The following is a 21,196-nucleotide window of genomic DNA, read 5'->3' on the forward strand; positions in this document are numbered from 1 at the left end:
TCGCGTGTGTCTCTGATATAATTATTTTTAGATGCAAAGTCTAACTGGCTTAGCCAAAGTTTGTCAGATGGCGACTTTGGCTTAGAAAATTATTGGCTGGCGAAATTATTTTTCGTTAATGGTAAACAAATTTCAGAGAGCTTGTTATTAAAAAACATTAACAAAAAATAATTGTACGTCGACGTTCAAAAACGGTCAATGAATTCAGTCACTGAGCTATAATATTAGGCTATTGTCAGGAGGCGAACCCGGGCCTTCAGCGTCGTAGGCGGGGAAGATAACGCTGCGCCACTTGCTGATTCATTGTACCTGCGACGAAACTCACTCACTCCAGCAAACAAGTAATGTCTCAGTCATGCTCTCAGCAAAATCTGGAGTATAAAAAAGGGCCGTGTTGGTGTTGCTCTTTACATCCACCAACGACAATGAGAGTGGTTGTGTGGCGATGTATTTTGACAGTTCAGTCACTTGTGCGAAGTCGTAGCCTACTCAGAAATGAAAGCCTACCTGTAAAGTTTGATTTCGTAGGCCTACTTGTAATTTTTGAATTCGTATTTTTTTCCCATCCGTATTCTGATGGATAAAATACACACAATATATTTTATGCACGACTGGACTAATTTGAGAACTCACACATATTTATTGTATGCACGACTACAGACAAATACGAACGTGCATCAAATCTATGACACGAATATATTGACAGCTATCTCACTCCATACAAATAGAAGATAAGATATACAACTATGAATGTACGTAGGCATACGCGCCCTACGTACATAAATAGGCTACGATGGACGAATTTCAGCTGAAAATATTGTTTACACATGTAGGCCTGCCTAATAGAACGTCGCAACGTTTTCAAAACAAACTCGCATTTTACCACTGTAAATCGCCTCCATAGACTATGCCATGTAAATGAAAAATAGTTATTAAAATAAATCACATGTATAATACATATCGCACATATATAAACTATATGTTTTATGGTAAAATATTATTCTCATGCCCGACTGTCAGGAAACCCTTGCGACATCTGCTGTGAGAAAAGAGAATAGCAGCCTGGACAAACATGGCCGAACGCGAGACAACATAGTGTTGTCACATAATGAGCGCAAAATAGCTCTAAACTAGCTTGTACCGGTGTGCTTTCGATCATGTAAAAATTCTGGGTGACAAAACAGGCGTATTTAGGAAAAGTCGTGAAGGTAGGGTCCTGGAATTTAATCGAGTGAAAAGATTTTTTTTTTTTTGTAATCGCTGCGGTCAAATGACCGCAGCCCGGCAGTTCTAGGTATATCTAGGTCAAACCCACACGGCGCTTCTAGGAATACGCGTCAGCGGTCAAATGACCGGCGCTTGGCGCTTCTAGTGTTAAGGCTAAACCTGGCTCATTTCTATAAGCCTCGCTAATTTTAGAGAGATTTCGGTTCCATTACTCCCGCTAACAGGAATCTCAGCTGAGTTGCTGGGGTAACATATGCTTCTGAACTAACCTGGTCGGTGGCAGGCTAACTGCCGAGCTAAATTTATCTGTGTTGCAAAAAAAACCCACCAGTCGGAAAACGAGTCCCAAAAGTTGGTTCCGTCAACCTGTGCTTTCGTCACCTGTAGCCTACAACTTAAAAAATAGAAGGAGAAACTTTTTTCCTACAGTGTTGCAAGCATTGACCTATTCGCTAGTTTCAAAGAATTTTTGAAAATTATGCAACTTACATTGTTTGAACTTGATCTGTGTGTGGTCCCAGGAATGTTGCGGCTTCACACAAAGTACGTCGTTCGTGGTGTCATGCGCAGCGTGACAGGATATCATCCGAGTTATGTTTTGCGTGTTCTCGGGTTCGGTTCCCATGCAATGATTTACAAAGGCTATGTTAACACATTAATATTGCCATGTTTAGTTATACTCTTTAATGAAAGGCATCACTATTGATTAGAGATGCTCCGATCAGCATTTTTGGGGCCGATCACCGATTACCGATCATCAAAATCATGCCGATCACAGAATGGCAGGGGAATGAGAGTCTTTTAACAATAGTCTAGCAGAGTTTGCATCATTTGTAGAAATTAAACTAACTATGAATTAATGTAAGTGGCATAAAAGACAGTAGGCCTATAGGCTAGTCAAGATGTTGAAGAACCACCATTTATCGATTTGTATTTAGAAAATGAAATAACTTTGGCCATCTTTTCCAAATATGCAGCGAGACATAAAATTATTTCATACAAGGAGGGGGTCAGGCAGACCAACACACAGATCACCTAAATGGGATGGGACCAAATTACATTGCCTAGGCTACTTGAAAAGTATAGCTTCTAAATAGACTGACTACATTAAATGAAAAACGTGTTACATCAAAACCTACTGCCTCAAAGTGCAAAACTATGGCCTTTTCTCTGTTCCAAATCCCCCAAAAAAGAAATAATGTAAGCTACTGTCAGCAATAAATTGCAAGTCTTTTTTTATCTTGGAATCCCCCATGACTGAAACATGCCGTTAAATGCCACCAGTTTGAGTCAATAAAGTGCGCTGTTAAGCTAGCAGGGACATTGGACAGGCGTCTGCGCTTGGGAAGCTAATATGCCTATTCTTCAGCTTGTCAATGTGGTTTGGTAACGCGGGGAGATACACATTAGGCTAGTATTTTATGCCTGCGGGGTAATATCGTGGATCAAGGCAGGTTAGGGCCGACTTACATTGCGCGATATTGCCATGTTTTCACAGTCGATGAATAAATATCCAAAGTCGGGACAGAAATCATGGTGCGGCGCGCTCCCGTGTACTCGTTTAATGTAAGGTGTTAATTGCAAGCGGTTGTAAGCCAGTCGGAGTCTTTTTCTAATTCTGCCGTTACAACAATATCAAACATGTCTGATATTATCGCATGTCTGCATAGTCTGTGACTAGTTTGTGACTTAAAACTCTATGATTTGTCTTTAGATGTGAGAGTCTGACTGTCTTTCAAAAATCTTTTAGGCTACAGATATTTGCAAAATCGTAACTGGGCTTTATCCTCCACAACGAAATAGAGGTTGTTCGAGGAGGCAAATTAATTCTGAACGTAATGCCTTTCCATCTTATCATCCCTATCGTTAGTAGCCTAGGCCTACAGTCGGCTGATTGAAGGATGGGGAAGTTGGCTGGTTTAGTTTCTCATACCCGACATATTCAGTTGTCCGTCAGTGGTGTTAAAACGTCTTTGGTGGCTTCCACCTCGAGGGATTTCAGCACGACATACATTGCATATGGTTAATTTTACACTGAACCTTTAGCCTACTCATGTTTGCCACTGCAAGCTCCTCTCTACTCTAGGCTGTTGTGTGCCTGTGCGCTGCGCCTGCAGGTGAAAAAATGTCACGCAAGTAATTTACTGTAGGTCACATGATCGGCTTTTTTGATCGGCGCTTTTGAGCTTCACCGATCAAGCCATTTTTAGCCAATATCGGCCGATCATGATCGGCGGCCGATCGATCGGAGCGTCACTACTATTGATAAAGAGTCATGTAGGCCTACAGTAGGTTGTTCAGTGACAGGCAGGCTGTCATGGGCTATACGATGAGGCAAGCCAGCCTACAGCCTAATTCTGTAAAGGCTATAATAATTAAAACCGCTTCATATAGTCTTGATTAGGCCTATAGTTCGGATATCAAACCAACTGTATTACACAAATTAAATATGAAATGACATATTGAAAGGCAATATTGCATTTCAGATAATTATATTTCACAAACACTTTGGCAGACTTATGGGAGACAATAGGTTTTCTCCCAATACTCCCAGGACAATACTAATTTATTTTAGGACCACCGAAGAAATATTTTAGTGTGAACCATTTTAATCTAGCCTACAAACGTAGGTTATCTTTAATGTTGAATAGCTGCCAAAGTTGTTTAAATAGCCTACTTATTCACTCGTTTTGTTCAGAGTGAAGACAATCAAAGTCCCAATTCAAACCATCATAATTACTGTTTAGCGATTTACAGTAGGCCTACGATTTCGTTATTCTCCTTTTTAGGCAATTATCTATTTTTTTTTCTCTCGTGTTCAAATTGATTACTTCCGATGAAAATCCTGTAGATGGCGCTTGTAAATCGAACTGAAATCTTCTAGTTTGCTTTAATTTTACGACATGTATCCTCTTTTCGTCAATCTATGGTTTTGGTCTACTTTTCTACCTCGTGCACGAGCATACATGAAGCTGATTTTAGCCTCGTTTGAATAAACGAGGGCAAGATGCAGCTAACTTGCGTTAATGGAACGGCTTTAGCTTCAAGTGGAAGTCTGCACTAGTTCAAAGATAATTAAGGGCGGAGCAAGATACTTCATGAGAAGCCACTTCCTGGAACCCGAATCGCAAGAGGGGGGGTCAAAATCCCCCTTTATGCAGAGCAGAGGCAGCAACTGTTCCATTGAAGTCTATGGACATAGATCAGAATTTCAACTATATGCTAAAATCTCCATTCTCTAGAGTTAGGAATGTGAATTTTGGGCACGGTTTCATGACCCTCAACCCCTTCTGACCACTTCAGGTACCTTTTTAGCATTTTTGAGCATTCCCGTCTGGAGAAAATCGACTTTATATCAGGTGTGCCCCTCTTGTTTATTCTGCTTATTGGCCGGTTGCTACGTACGCTCTACCTTGACAACACATTAGCCAGCCAGCTGAACCAAATCCTGATTTGTGCTAACGACGATCAGATGGCGCTGGGGTAACTTAATGAGAGCAGCGACATATTTCCATTATTCCATTGATGTTTTTATTCAATTCCTTGAAATGTATGCTTTGTGTGTGTTACTTCCATATTAGAACTAATAAATGTAGAGGGCTTGAAAGAGCAGCAAGATTATTTTGGAACATCATCAAGCATTGATAATCGAGTGCTTGATTTTCTACACCTGTGGAAAGGGACCTGATGAAACCCATGAATACGTCTGACACGCAATGACGCGCCTCTTTATGCAGAGGAAGTGATCCCCGTTTTGCGCCCATAGACATGAACTATGACGACGTATCTTGCTACGCCTTAAGGATCTTTGACTAGTTCAAGCCAGGCTATTTCTGTTGAGCGCCGCCTTGTTTAGCGAGGTTGATGGAATACCCCCCAGGTAGATATTTTACTTCACAACAAAAGGTTAGCACCCTGCTAAAGCAATTTAGCCACTGACGTTGCTTGCTAATCCTATGATGGTTACGGCTTGAATTCCTGGATACCAACACAATCAAAGATCATTTGATCATAACAATGATCTAAACAAAAACACTTACCTACCTATTGCTAGGTGCACTTGCGGGAATAGCAAGGAGACTTCTCCGGTAATGAGAATTATGGTATGGCTTTGGTTGAATCAAGTTTGTTGGTAAAGGTTAAATGTTGTTTTCATTCACGTGTGACCGCTCAGGTGGTAAGAAGAATGAACGATATCGATACCCCCGTTGCCTGTATGACCCTTCACCCAGTCTGCCTTAACATACTCCCTTCAAAATGCACTCAACATTTATAGTTGACTAGGCCCCCTGCGAGACAGAATAAGGTAAGATAATCCATCTTTAGCCTAAAAGGGGGAGTCTCTGATGATGCTCCTAACGCCAATATACAAAACAGGTCCTTTTTCATCAAATTGCTTTATTTTTTTACACACAGTATATTTTAAGTATAATACAAAACACAAAAAAATAACATCCAAACTATATACATTATTTACAATGTGCTCTTTCTGCCAGGCAATGCAGACATCTGGCCTACAGATCCTTTGTGAGCTGGTGCTGGGGCTATCACTATGAGACAAATGGCATTATAGACATCCACAATGTTAGTTTAACAAGCAAAACAATAACACAAAGATGTTTGTCAATAAACATTGTCATTTAGATTTAATTATAGCCCAAAACACATATGTAGGCTGTGATGCTTCAGTTAAAGTGCTAATCGACCGAGCTAAATCATAGGTGGAGTCAGGGGTTCTGGTATGATTGTGGAGATGTCACTTTCATCATCATCCTCTTCATCATCAACCCTAGGTCTGTTAGCTGGCCTTGGATGGACAGACTTGATGGGCGAAGAGGTAGCAGGCCCCCATGGTGCATCTAGTGGCAGTACTTTTGCTTGTCATGGCGGATTCTGTCTGGGTACCTAAAGTAAAGGTGTTATACTTTCAAGTCACAATTGATATTGCACAGGACAGTCATTATTTCACACAAAACCATAATGGCACAATGGAGACAGTGACTGTGGTAAGGTGTATGATGTAAGTTGTACATGCACAAGAAGACATTCAGGAATATCAATTCTATTTGTAAAGCAATACACTTTCCCAAACATTGACGAGTTAGATCACAAACCTTGCTTCTGACGTGAGGAGCTAATGTACCCATGGAAAGCTGTGTAGCCCGACACGAACATCTAGGTAGGTCTGTTTGACTGCTGGCATGAATGGGGGATGTCATCAAAGTCTGTGTTGTGCTCTGGAAGACATAAAATCACTGTAAGCAAGTAATCAAACAACCTTACAAGGCTGTAATAATGACAAGAAGACATAAATTACAACGAAGCTATTTGTTGCAGCAGATGCAACACGAATGGAAAGCTTCAGTAATGTGCCTGGTGTATCTTAGCCCTAAGTGCAAGGGTATTGAGTTCTTCATTTCCCAGTTTAGCTGGCACAATGCTGATCGTTGAACATTGTTAAGCAGATGCAACACGAACGGAAAGCTTCAATAACAAGCCTCTTGTAGCTTAGCCTGCTAGCCCTACTGGTTCACGTGTATTGGGTTTTTCATTTGGGCTGTTTAGACTAGATTAATACTCATGCACTATAAGACTAAGTTGAACATTGTTGCTAAAATTATCTGTTGTTTTACGCGTAGCTTATGTTAAGAGGTTTGTAGGTTCAACAGTGTACCTAGCTTGTGCCCATGTCGTGCATGCTAACGTGTACAATATGCTAGTTTGTGACAGACATCCTAGATAGAAAAGTTTTTACTTACCACCTATGAGCTAGTGCTCGATCGTCGTGATGGCACAGATCCAGGTTTTAAAACCAGCCTTGACGCAAAACCGATGCTGTATGCACCGAAGTTGGAAAAGTCAGCGTTACAGGTGGTGTTCCAAAAATAAAACCCAACCAGTTGTTCGTCAGATCTTCTTTCTCAGGCAATGCATGTAATGTCAATGTTTTATTGCCGCACATAAAACAAGAACGAAGTTGTTCCGAAGCCATAGCAAGTCGCTGTCTAAAACGGTCGCCATCACTATGTCTATGGTCGCTGTTCGCTGAGCTGCAGAAATGAGATCTGCTACGAACTTCCTGCCCTGGTACTTCCTGTCTGCCGGTGGGCGGTAGCAAGGGGGACGAACCATTGGTCCGACATCCCATTAGTCCGACATCCCATTCGTCCGAAAATGAACCATTCAATAGAGATCCCATTAGTCCGACATCTCATTAGTCCGAAAAAAAGAGAACCATTGGTCCGACGTCCCATTAGTCCGACCATACACAGTATGATGCATGGATGACTTGAAACTGAAAGATGCAAAATTCGTGGAAAATAGGAGACGTCTTTTTTTGCAGCATCGTGTGTCTAACAACAGGTGGAAGCCTATCCGTTTACCTTCGGCTGTGTTAATTAAACGCACAAGGTTTTTTTAATGACTAAATGTGAATGGCAATAAACAGATAATTCTGAGAATGAGGTTCAACGTAGACTACACATCTGAGTGCGTCTCTTGATTAGGCTATAACAATGAAACAATGTCGCTTCCTTCGGTTTAACAGTAAAGAAAGACACACACCAAACAATAACCCAGGTCGTGCACAGCGGCGCTTTATATTCTCACACAATTAGATGTCCCAAACAATCCCAAGCGTTGCAATTCCCCCTTTCATTCAGCCCCGAAAATAAACCTAAAAGTCCAAACTAAACGAAAGATGTCCTGCATTTTGCCAGGACCGCGCACAAGAGTCAATAATCCAATCCAGGAAAACGAAAGGGCCGCTGTCGACAAAACGTCCCGGGATGTAGCAAACAAAAAATATAATGCTCAGAAAAAAGGGAAAATGCGATTGCTGTCTCACTGCTAGACCAAGCAATATGAAAAAACCGAAAAGCAATCGATCTCACCAAATCTGGTGAATGCACCAGCAGTCTGCGAAGGCTTTTTATCTTCGTGCGTCCTCTGTTTGGTATAACGCACCGGTCCAAACTGCGCACAGTGTTTAACTAATGTGAAAATACGTTTCCTCCGTATTTACATTTACAAACACTCGTTGCCGCAGCACTGAGTACTAGGCTAGGCCTACTGGCGCCACAGTTTAAAAATCTCACACACGGACTTGCTACCCTCTTCAGACCGCCCCATCACCTAGCGCATTCGGGTAAGTGCGCGGGTGCGTGTGCTAATAAAAAATACAAATAAGTACATATACATACAATGATATTACATGAGAACTGCATGCAAAGATATTATATGCAATTAAACAATGTAATATTTAAGAAATGGCACCTAAACCAATGTGGCAGCGACAGTGTGTTGTGCAACATTTTTGGGAAGCCAGGACAACCAAATTAAAACGACATGTTTCTGGAGTGAAACTTTGAATTTAGTCAGACCTGTGTGATAGAAGAATATGGCAAAACTCTATTTCTAGCTCATAGAAGAATGCACGATGGAAATCATTGTGGATAACTTGTAGCCCAGACCATAAAGGTAAGAGTTCATTGTCCTTACGTTTAGCTATGTTGGAATGTAGGCTAATTTGTGGTTTTGTGGTGTGAAAGTTTAGAAGACTGAAACACGTTAGCTTCGATGTTGCAAAAATATAAACACATCTAATGCTAGATGATGTTCATCGCGGGATGCGAGCCTGGGTCACCTGCGTGACAGTCACGCACCCACCCACTCCACTAGGCCTATCTTTGCTATTGAAATCAAACTAGCGTCACATCGGTCTAACTGTAAACAGTGGCAGACAGAGTTTTTAGGAAATAGACCAAATTCTGGATTTGTTTATATTCATTGTATGGTTGGACTAATGAGATGTCGGACCAATGGGCCTCTTTTTTTCGGACCAATGGGATGTCGGACTAATGGGATCTCTGGTCAATGGTTCATTTTCGGACTAATGAGATGTCGGACTAACCCCGCGTACACACTGTCTCCGTCCGTCAACGGATCACGGAGGTTGGATCTGCCGTATGTGTATTTGCATACACGTGATCTGATTGGCTGACGGATCCGTCGCTGCCTGAAAAGTTGAACATTTCTCAACTTTCTTGACGGAGGCAACGGAGCTGAAGCGACGGACGGACCCTCAATGCATTTCGAGTCCGCCCCATGCAAAGTGAATGAGATCCGTTGACGGACATAGACAGTGTGAACGCGGGGTAATGGGATGTCGGACCAATGATACGGAACCAGGGCTCAACATTAGCTTTTAAAAGTGGTTGCCAACTGGGCAACCACGCATGAGGTTTTGGTTGCCAAATACAAAAAAATGGTTGCCCCATTATTAAAGGCCTGTTATTTCAGTTTTGTCTGTGCACTAAAATAAGTCATATCTTTAATGTCTTGGATACATATTGTCAGTATGTTTAATGTGGTGTGTAGGGCTAATTGAGTAGCCTACACATTGGTTGTGTGTACAGTAGGCCTAATTGAGTGCCTGTCACTTTAAGAAATACGTGGTGAGAGTAATTAGCCTACACAGTCTACATTAGTGAATAATAATAGTTGCGCATAACGCATACAGATGCAATCGGAGGTGCAATTCATTGTTTTCATCATTAGATTAAATAAATGTTTGAAAATATAATAAGTCGAAGACAATCTTTTTGGGATCATTGAAGAGATAAGTGTCTTCTAATGTTCATTAATGATTTAGTGACCACTACACGAATGACATACGTGACCTGAGCTAGCGGCATGGCAGCTCTCTCCACATGTAAAAGTTGCGTAGCCTTCTAAATGACGTTGAAACCCAAAAGTATACCTATAGGCCTAAATTGCCTAAATCCCATAGCCTAGACAGGTTAGCAACACAAATTTGAGAGATGCAAGAGAGCAAATCAACTTGATATTAGCCTATTATTATGTGTTACAATAGCGTCACTTAAACTAGCAGCCATGTTTCGCTGTTTATGGCACTGCTGCGCATACGTGTGAGGGGGAAAAGACGCACAGCCACAGGCTTCTATCGGAGGGGGTGCTTGCCTTGCGCACACGCATGTTTGGCTACTTCAGAAGAACATGGTCATTCTTAAAAGTATCGTAAAGTAGGCTAACATTAGGCATTGTGACATTTTTAGTTTGTAGTATCGGTGGCCGTACAACACCAATCGCCTACTTGAAAAAAGTTTAATTTGTTTACTATTAGCTCAGCTGCGTTCATTTGCCGGGCCATCCCGAGTCAGAAAATGAAGTTTACGTTGCCCACCACATGTGTGAAATGCTGAAATGTATGTGTATGTACTGATAATTATACCAAAAAAATAAAATAATAATCAAACTACAGGAAAAATGGGGAAATGGTGTGGTTGCCACAGGGGCAACCAGGAGTGAGGAATTGGTTGCCAATTGTCATAATTTGGTTGCCCGGGGCTACTGGGCTACCGTTAATGTCGAGCCCTGTACGGAACCGTAGCAAGCTAGTGGGAGGCGAGGCCATGAATACTAATTCTCGGTGTGACATCACACCGTTGGGGTTTTCTCATTCGCTCGTTTTTCTCTGTGATTTCTTTCATTGCCTGATACAGGTAATGGGGGTAGAGGAAAATTTTCACGTGCAGCATGCAAATACAACTCGTGGAGACCTATAGTATTTCAACAAAAACAAGTATTAAACAGTTTCTCGCGGAAGGGGACCTTTAAGGTTTGTTCAAGAACTCTTCCAGAGTTTTTACCTCAAACAACACAAATCAACACAAATAAATGAACAGATAACTCGAACGTGCTGTATGTCATAATGAAACAACCACAGACTATCAACAACACGGTCTGACACGAATGATACATGGCTTAGTGCAAACTTTATGACCAAACGATTTGATTCGTGCACGAAGCGCCATCTAGCGATCATTTTGTGTAAGTAACAGCCTCCCAGTCTAAGGACTCAGCGGTCTTTTGACCGCCTCGCCACGCTTTAAGTAGTTCACACCAGCACGGCGCTTCTAGTAGGTCGTCAAAGCGGTCAAATGACCGGGGCGCGGCGCTTCTAGTGTTAAACTTCTTTGTGAATACGGGCCCAGGAGCTTGAGGAGAAGGTCACATATTCCAGGTTTGTATGCAGCTATATCATGCAGCACTGATATACACATTTTTGATGTTACAATGCAGAACAACAATAATAATATGGTCTTGTTGAAAACCTGGGTATTGTAATACAAAGTATAACCAGATATTTGTACACCAGGTGCTTGAGGAGAAGATCATCACCTTTGTGCAGAATGAGCTGAAGAGATTCAAGCAGATTGTCAGTCCAGATTACCAAGAACACTTTGAGGGTAAAGAGCAGGATGAGAGTGATGCCAGAGAAGGGGCTCTCAAGATGGCACTGCACTTCCTGAGGGACATGAAGCAGAATAATATTGCTGACAAACTGCAAGAAAGTAAGAAATTTTCCTTTATTTGCATTTCCTATGATTTTGATGAATAAAATCAGAGAGCTACATTAGAGAAACAGAAAACACCCATTTCAGATGTGTTGCATGTTATGCATTGTTCAGTAGATAATTATTTCCATTTGCAATTAAACATCAATAAGGCACTAAAAGGCACATTGGTGTAAAAGACACATTGGACCTACTGTATTTCGTCTAGTATTGGTGGCTGGCTAACATTATTTTGTTTTATGCTTTTCTGTAGTTGAACTTTGTGTAGTGTGGCAGACTGAGCTGAAAAGAAATCTCAAGAAAAAGTACCAGAGTGTGTTTGAAGGAATACCCAAGCAAGGGAGCTCTGCTCTGCTGGAGAAGATCTACACAGAGGTCTACATCAAAGAGGGAGGAAGTGGGAAAGTAAATGAGGAGCATGAAGTCAGGCAGATTGAGTCCAAATCCAAGAGACCAGCTGGACAGGAGACACCAATCAAATGCACAGACATCTTTAAGCCCTTACCTGGCCAAGACAAACCAATCCAACGTGTCATCACAAAGGGAGTAGCTGGCATTGGCAAAACTGTCTCAGTTCAGAAGTACATCCTGGACTGGGCTGAGGGCACCGAAAACCAGGATATCCACTTCATATTTCCACTTCCTTTTAGGGAGCTCAACCGCATGAAGGTCAAACAGCTCTCTTTGATGGATCTTCTTCACCACTTTTTCTCAGAAATTAAGCCGTTAACCTTTCCCAGCCAGGGGAAGTACAAAGTGTTGTTCATCTTTGATGGTCTGGATGAATGCCGACTCCAACTAGACTTTCAGAAAAATGACATTTTGACAGAAGTGACAAAGGTAGCTTCGTTGGATGTTCTGCTGACAAATCTCATCAAGGGTGATCTGCTTCACTCTGCTCTCCTTTGGATCACCTCTCGACCAGCAGCAGCCAATCAAATCCCTCCTGAGTGTGTCGACCGGGTCACAGAAGTACAAGGGTTCAGCGACGCTCAGAAGGAGGTGTACTTCAGGAAGAGGATCAGTGATCAGAATCTTGCCAGCAAAGTTATCACTCACATAGAATCATCAAGAAGCCTCCACATTATGTGCCACATACCAGTGTTTTGCTGGATTGCTGCTAATGTTATTGAATTTATTTTTAAGACTAAAGGAAGTAAGCAAGTTCCAAAGACTTTGACAGAGATGTACACGTATTTCCTTGTTTTTCAAACCAAGCAGAGGAGTCTAAAGTTTGAAGGAGTTCATGACACAGATCCACAGTGGAACCAGGCTAGTCTCCTTGCTCTTGGAAAGATGGCCTACGAGCAGCTGAAGAAGGGCAACCTGATCTTTTATGAAGACGACCTGAGGGAGAGTGGTATTGATGTCAAAGAGGCAGCAGTACACTGTGGCATCTGCACCCAGATCTTTCAGGAAGAGTCAGGCCTTCATCAGGAAAAGATGTACTGCTTTGTGCATCTGAGCATCCAGGAGTACCTTGCAGCTTTGTATGTGATCCTGATGCTAAAAACTGAGGGGAAAGATCTCATGTCCCCACAGCAACCCCCCAGAACAGTGTTTCAACGTCTGAAATGGCAAACAACGGGCAAAGCCATTACCACCCTACAGAAGAGTGCTGTGGACAAAGCATTGGAACATGAAGATGGGCGCTTTGATCTGTTCCTCCGGTTCCTTCTTGGCCTCTCTCTGGAATCCAACCAGAGACTCTTGAAAGGCCTAATAAAGGAAGTACAACATGAAAGCAAAGAGGAAATAGGCAGCTACATAAAGACAAAGATCAGGGAGATGCCATCATCAGAGAGAGTTCTCAACCTCTTCCACTGTCTGAATGAAGTCAATGATCACTCCTTAGTGGAGGAGGTCCAGAGCTTCCTGAGTGCAGGGACACTTTCTGCAGCCAAACTCTCATCCACACAGTGGTCAGCTCTTGTGTTTGTGCTTCTGACGTCAGAAGAAAAGCTGGATATGTTTGATTTGAAGAAGTACAGCAGGTCTGATGAATGTCTCCTAAGGCTGCAGCCAGTAGTGGAGGAATCCCAAAAGGCTCTGTGAGTAGGATAGCAAAAGTTATGGGCAGAAATGTGTGTGTGTGTGTGTGTGTGTTTGTGAGTGTGTGTGTGTGGGGGGAGTGGTAATAACATTTAAAGTGATGTTAAGTATTATTCAGAAGCACAACAACACTAATGCAATTATGGTATCAAAGTCCTTTCTAGAGAGTCTGTTAACTGGTTGAATGTTTTCCCCTTAAAGAAGACATAGAATTGGCTTTGCGATATTTGACATCACAAGCAGGCTTTGTTCTAATTCTTTCTAATTCTTAATTGTTCTAAATGTTTTAGTGGCTAGTTCAAGATTTTCATATGAAGGAGGGCACGACCATGCCTCATGTTCACGACAGCTCTTTGGTTATGCACAACCTCTCCTAATTCATGAAAACCAAGACAAAAATGGTTTCCATTCTATGTCTCCTTTCAGGCTCAAGAGTTGTGGGCTCACTGAGAGGAGCTGTGCAGGTCTGGCATCTGTCCTCACTAAAGCGTCTTCAAAACTGAAACATTTGGACCTCAGTGACAACAGTATTGGAGATATTGGGGTCCAAGAATTGTGTAGTGGACTGGGTAGCCCAAACTGTGCACTGGAGACACTCCGGTAAGACATTTCAGTATTCCATAATGTTCTGTTGCTTCATTTTATGTGTCCAGCAGGGGCGGAGTGGTAATCGGAAGATTCGGGACATTTCCCGCCAGGCCGGCCGGCCTGATTTTGCTTTTGAACTGGCCCAAGACGTACCTGAGCGGCCGCTAGAGCATTTGTTATCATAAGATATTTTCACAAGTGCTTCTATTTCCTGCAATCGCTCACCGTCAATTGCTAACGCCTGGGAACCAACCACTATTTAAACCATTTAGTTGCAATATATACCTTAGTCATGGTTACCCTACATATTAATTACAGGCCTATTCATCTCAGTTCTCTCCCATCAGTGCATTTGTGGGTAGCCTTGGGTGTCTTCATTTAATTCTTCATATTATTAAAAGTGTTATTTAACTCTTTTGGTCACAAATAAATTCAAAATAGAGCAGTAAAGCCTCCTGGGAATGGCAAATACGTTTGCTAGGTCAAGTCTATTACAGAAATGTAGGGGGATAGATGAGCGCCCCCTCCTCTAATGGCATGGCCCCTTAGCCTGTAGGCCTATTCGTGAAAGTAGCGTTTTGATAGTGAACGGATGAGCAGGTGTTTGCTTGATTAATATGGAAGGCAAGAAGAGGAAAGAGAAAGAGGGGGCTGAAAAAGGCAGAATTAAGAAGAAGCGACTGCTGGAGGAGCATGCATCTAAATGCTCAAAACAGATTTAGGCTATCCGTAGCCTAGTCCACGGCCATTACGAGTGCAGGTAAATTTGACAGAATGAAAAACATTGACGCAAAGCTCAACTACGTTAAGCTACTTGCTAGACGGAAAATATCACAAGCTAGTTAACTCATGTAGCCTACATTTCAAACGAATCAATGGCTTACAGTTTTTTTCAGTGACTAACATAGCGTTTATCCAAACAGTTGTCACGTTTTCAAAACTCTAAACACATTGTGGCCATACCATTCACACATTTCATGTCGTTTTCGCACAATAAGAATATGCAGGCAGTGAACACATTTCCACAATGCTTACATTTTCTTAACAAACAAGTTATACCTCTCAACAAAATGATGGATCGTTTTTCTATTATTTTACAGATGTTAACACATGACATCCCACAATAGTTAAAACAATTCCAAACCTTAGTAACCTCTGCTTCTGCAATGGTATCAGTTCAAGAACAATATACATTACACTTACACAGTAAAAGGAGGAGGTGATGTTTTTGGAAACAGAAACATAAAAAGACAAATACTGTAATGTCTGGATGAGGAAGAGTAAGAACAATGGGCCCAGGGAGAAGAGCAGTGAAAGGTGCAGTAGGAGGTGTAGGAGCAGTGAAGCAGTGAGAGGTGCAGGAGCAGTGAGAGGAGCAGGACCAAGCCAAGGAGAGGGCAAGGTAGAGATGTAAAATGCTTTTGAATGTGAACATTACAGTATATGTGGACATACATTTCCCAACCAAGAAATTTAGTGTAAAAATGGTGTATTGCCTGTTTTGCATGCAAATGCCCGTAAAACTGAAACATGAAAGTCTGGACCTGGACCTTCATAGATTGACTATATTACATTTAGCAAACATTTTGTTTGTGTTTATAATATACGGAAGGTGGTCGTGCTCAAGGCATGGGTGGGTTGGGCCGGCAGTGGGCTGGCGGCGGGTAGGGGGCCGGTGTGGTCAGAATATTCCCGGTGGATTTTAGTGTTCCACTCCGCCCCTGGTGTCCAGTGTATGGGGAGTGAGGGGGGGGGGGGGGGGGGGTCTAATAAGTAGTGATGTTGCAAACAGCACTCAGGTAAGACATTTCAGTATTCCATAATGATCAGTTCTGTGGATTATTTTTTGCAGTATGATGCATGTGTCCTGTGTGTGTGTAGTGGAATTCAATTGCGGACAAGAAAAAATGCTCTTCAAAAGATTTATTTACAAAAAAAGAGAAAACAAGAAAAAGGCTATATTATTTGCATGATTCTTTGAACTAGCGCGCTGCTGTGGCATGGTCTCGTCTTTGGCTTCACTCGCGCGCACCCAACAGCAGGCCGCACTCAGGTTCAGGTCGCTGCTTTTATGCGCAGATTCCAATCACGACGTCACGCGGGAGTCCTGATCAGAGCTGTCAATCAGCTGGACCTGCGCTCACATGACACAACGTGAAAAAGTCGCAACACGCTCCGGCCCAATGAACTTGGTCGGAGAACAATGTTCATTAATCATAATTCAATACAATAACTGAACTGGTCTTCTCAGTAAGTTATTCGATGTTTTCACTAAGCAAGATCGTACATTAGCCTACCATATCTTCCTTTGAACAATTCTGTCATTCTTCCCAGCTTCCACAAGTGTCTTGGTACTCGGTCTTCGTGAATTAACACATCTCCATCCTTCGCTGTAGGAGTAGTACTTCTCTTCCCTGTATTGGTTGATCTCAGCTGAAGATATTCGTTCCTCCAACGCGTCCATAAGGATTCCATTATCCGTTGACGGTATCTCAGTCGCTTCGTCGGGGATTGCGCGTCCGCTCCTCGAACATCTGTAGGACTTGTCTGTGGGGGTAAAGCAGTGAGTCTTCTCTTCTAGGCCTACTATTCCTTCATTCAATTGATCTTGAATCACTGCATCACATCGTTCATAAAGTGACTCATCTCTGCTAAATGTCTTTGTCAGACTTTTAAATCTGCGTTTAGCAACATCTAAATTCGATGCCAATTCAATGGGTTCCCTTTTCCATGGCAAACTGACTTCATACCTTCCTTCTTTGAGAGTCACCGTTTGTCGAACCTTTTTCATTGCCTCATCATCCATTGAAATGTCTTCAGCCTCACTGACGTGCATCACTCCGATGTCCAGTGTTTCTAACGTGGTGTTCAGCACCGTCGTTGTCCCCTGCAACAGCCATCCGAACGTACTCTCGATTGCCACCAACGTGTCACTCATGCGCTCCATTTGGCCCGTCACTATCTTCCAGTAGTAATCTCCACCGATCAGGATTCCGAGTTCTTCCATGTCCATTCCTCGGATCGGGATATCTGCCACCTGTCGGCCTTTGGTCTCCAAAGCTCGTCTCACCTTCGCATCTGCAATTTGTAACTTAGTAGCACAAACATTAGGCGTCTCCAACAATTCCAAAGTCACACTCTGCTCAGTTTTAATGTTTCTCAAGCGCACTCTCACTTTTCTGCATTTCATCCTTTTGGGAGTGGCTGATCCAAATGTATGCAGGATTAGTGTTTCTTCTCCTGTGACTGGCAAATTAAGTGATCTGGATATGTTTTCTTGAATAAAGCTTCGTTGACTCCCTCCATCAAATAAACATCTCACTAGTTGATTTTGAATGGGAGTTTCAATCCAGGCCACCGCAGTTTGCAGAAATACTGTGTTCTGATTGTGAGTAGATTGCACAGGGGAGACTGACACTAGTGTATCTGGTGCTTCTGCTGGTTTGTGGGTTTCATGGCCTCCGCTAAATGCAGATTGTGGGCATACAACTTTATAATGTCTTCGGTTGCAATTTTCACAAGTGACTTGCGCTCTGCAATTGCGTGCAATATGCCTGCCACCTAAGCACACATAACACCGGCCTAGTCTTCTCAACTTGTCCCTCCTGGATTCTACACTCAGATAGTTGCATTCTCGAGACTTGTGCGTGGTTGCGTTGCAGAACAAGCAATGTGGATCTTCTCTAGCACCAACATGAAAAGTAGCTGAGGTTGGGCCGTAACTTTTCTTTCGTTCTGATGTTGGCTTTTCTCGGCTTCTGAATGAGTCCTTTTCTGAAGCATAGCTTGACTGACGTTGCGACGAACTTGCTCTTTCTCTACTTTCCACTTCCTTTTGCAAAAAGTCCATTAATGCTTTCACACTCAAAACTTCGTCTTCTTTCAACTGACGTGTGAATTCTAATGTGATCTCTTCTGGCATCATCTTCATTAGAATCGGACAAAGTAGACTTCCATATGAATTTGAAACTACACCCATCGTATCTAAACTACGCACTTGCACTTCACATTCGTCACACAGGTTGCGCAGTGCTACAATATCCGTCACCCTTTTAACAGGGCTCAGACTGAGTAGTTTATTCATGTGAGCATTAATTATTAGATCTTTTCGACCAAATCGACTGGTAAGCATATGAATTGCATGCTCATAATTGTCTTCTGTTAGAGAAAGGCCTGCTACCGCTTTTGCAGCGTTACCGGAGAGAAATGACTTTAAGTAATTAAACTTATCGGACTTACTCAGACGGGAATTCTTGTGTATTGTCCCTGAGAATTGACTCCAAAAGTTTTGCCATTTGCTGATATCTCCAGAGAAGTTTTCGATTGTGAGCTTTGGCAACTTCATCGTTGGAATTCGATTTCCTTGGATTGAAGACTCTGAAGCAGAACTTGCGTCTTCCTTCAGCTTTTCCAGATATCTTCGTGTGCGCACATATGCTGTTTTGATTTCGTCCATATAATGAATGGCTCCGCTTACCTCTTCATCTAAATCATCCATTGGAGTGATGGATTCAACTTCTCGATCCAGTTCCGTCAGCGAAGTTTCTCTGCTACTCAGTTGCTCATTCCATTCTTCTAAAGAGGTCACATTGGGTTCGTCTTTGCGAAGTTCTTCGTTGATCTTTAGGGTGAGCTTCGTTACCGCTGTTCGAATCGTGCCCCGTATTTTCTTCCATCTTGCAATCTTCTCCATTGTTCTGTTCTCACCTGTCCGCACCTGTGCTCACGTGTCTGCACTCAGGTAATCCACTTCCTCGTCAAAGTAGGGAGACTTCCAATCTTCGGAGCTTCTTCGGAGCTTCTCTTTCCTCCCTCTTCCCGGGTTTCGGCACCAAAAATGTAGTGGAATTCAATTGCGGACAAGAAAAAATGCTCTTCAAAAGATTTATTTACAAAAAAAGAGAAAACAAGAAAAAGGCTATATTATTTGCATGATTCTTTGAACTAGCGCGCTGCTGTGGCATGGTCTCGTCTTTGGCTTCACTCGCGCGCACCCAACAGCAGGCCGCACTCAGGTTCAGGTCGCTGCTTTTATGCGCAGATTCCAATCACGACGTCACGCGGGAGTCCTGATCAGAGCTGTCAATCAGCTGGACCTGCGCTCACATGACACAACGTGAAAAAGTCGCAACAGTGTGTGTGTGTGTGTGTTTGTGTGTGTGTGTATGTGGGGGAGTCTAATCATTGTACAGTAGGTGTGTGTGTGGGGGGGGGCGTGGGTCTAATAAGTAGTGATGTTTTAAACAGCAATCTGGTGGGAACAAGTGGGAAGAACACCGGGGCATAAGTTAGTGGGCATGTAGCCTCAATGGGCTGATAAGATTTTCTCCTACTGCTCTCTACAGCCTGGATGACTGCAGTATTGGAGAGGAAGGCCTCAGAGCTCTTGCATCAGCACTGAGATCAAACCCCTCACACATGAAAGAGCTGAAGCTGAGTGAGAATAAAGCAGGAGACTCAGGAGTGAAGCATCTTTCTTCTCTTCTGGAGGATCCCAACTGTAAACTGAAGACACTACGGTGAGTACAGGGATTAAAGTTTAACGGCACCGTGCCGTAATTTTTTTATATTATTTATTTATTTGTTAACGCTATTGAAAAACACGCAGCATTCATTAAGCTGAATTTCCTTTCCCTGCTCTCCCTCTCTGTCACTCACGCGTCACGCGCCCTTATACACACACACACACACACACACACGCACTCCCTTTCTTGCACACTGCGTCTGTCTCCATGAAAACCAACGAGATCATCCCTGGAAGCATGGTCGCACTGATGCACTTGACGCTGCGGGTGGAAACATAAGTTCTTCCGCAATTTTGCAGAGTATGCGTGCAACTTTACCAAACAGTATAGAAGTAAACTAATTATCCTTGGCCCGCTCTCGTGCGCGCTTAATGGACACCCGCCCCTCGACATGCACATTTAATCCAAATAAAACATTCACAATCGTGAACGCAATGACGCACAGAAGACGACTAGCTGAATTATTGTAAAATCCAGTTAGCATCATTAGTAGGCTATGCTGCACACATCTGATTAAAACTCTTGCATTCAAGTTGACTGACCATCTCAATACCAATGTTTTTCAACTCCAAGATTTAAAGGGCCTGTCCCAAGGAGAAAAAGTATGAGCTTACCTTGAAACTTAAACACACGTGGGGAAACTGAACAGTCCAACCAGCTAGAGTATGATAAACTAGCCAACTATGCTACTTTGTTTACAATATTTTGAGGCTTCAATCAGACAGCTGAATTTAAGAGGTGGAGTTGTAATATGAATAGCAGGCTATAAGCTGCATAAAGTTTGCTGTTATGAATATCAGAAATGTCAGTATACAGAATGTAGCCTATAAATAATTATACATGTGTATGTGTGTGTGTGTGTTTCAAATAAAGACAAGCTTTACATCTTGTTTAAAAAATCATTAAATAAATAATAAATAAATTCACATTATATGAAAGCAAAGCGATAAAAAGTCAGACATGGGGCGACCACCACACATTGCCTTCTAATCTGTGGGAAACACTGTATATTACTCTTTAAAAAGAGAATCATTGTCCTTTTTTGAATACCTTAACTAAATGGTTGCAACTAAAGCTTATTCTTCAAATGCCTAGCTGCCTTTCAATTTCACATATCCTTACAACATGACACCTTATGATTGTAGGTCAATTTGTAACCTGTCAAAGACAAAGATTAGCAAAACTTGATATTATAAAAAATCCTAAATGTACTGTAGCATATTGCAGTGTGTTGGACTACTATTGCCACCTATTGGCCTTTCTTGGTGTCCAACATCAAAAACATGGCCTGTGTCGTGTGCAAACACTCCAAAAAGTAAACCGGTTTCCGACCAACATAGTGTCGTATAGAGTCGCATGCACTAGTCTAAAAAAGTTCAGGCTCAGGATTTTTTTTTGCTTTAATCCCTGTGAGTATCAGAAGAC

The 21,196-nt window shown here is 42.3% G+C and overlaps 1 protein-coding gene across 1 annotated transcript in view; it reads left to right on the forward strand.

Annotated features, from left to right (window-relative positions):
- Positions 1–21,196, forward strand: part of LOC134060138 (NACHT, LRR and PYD domains-containing protein 3-like) — a 62,246-nt gene that overhangs the window by 16,358 nt on the left and 24,692 nt on the right. The window contains exons 5-8 of the mRNA XM_062516750.1: positions 11,408–11,603; positions 11,860–13,657; positions 14,085–14,258; positions 19,592–19,765. Coding sequence (XP_062372734.1) covers positions 11,408–11,603; positions 11,860–13,657; positions 14,085–14,258; positions 19,592–19,765 — 2,342 coding nt within the window. The remainder of the gene's footprint in view (positions 1–11,407; positions 11,604–11,859; positions 13,658–14,084; positions 14,259–19,591; positions 19,766–21,196) is intronic.

This window comes from Sardina pilchardus, chromosome 16 (genome assembly GCF_963854185.1).
Source record: "Sardina pilchardus chromosome 16, fSarPil1.1, whole genome shotgun sequence".
Lineage (NCBI taxonomy): Eukaryota > Metazoa > Chordata > Actinopteri > Clupeiformes > Clupeidae > Sardina > Sardina pilchardus.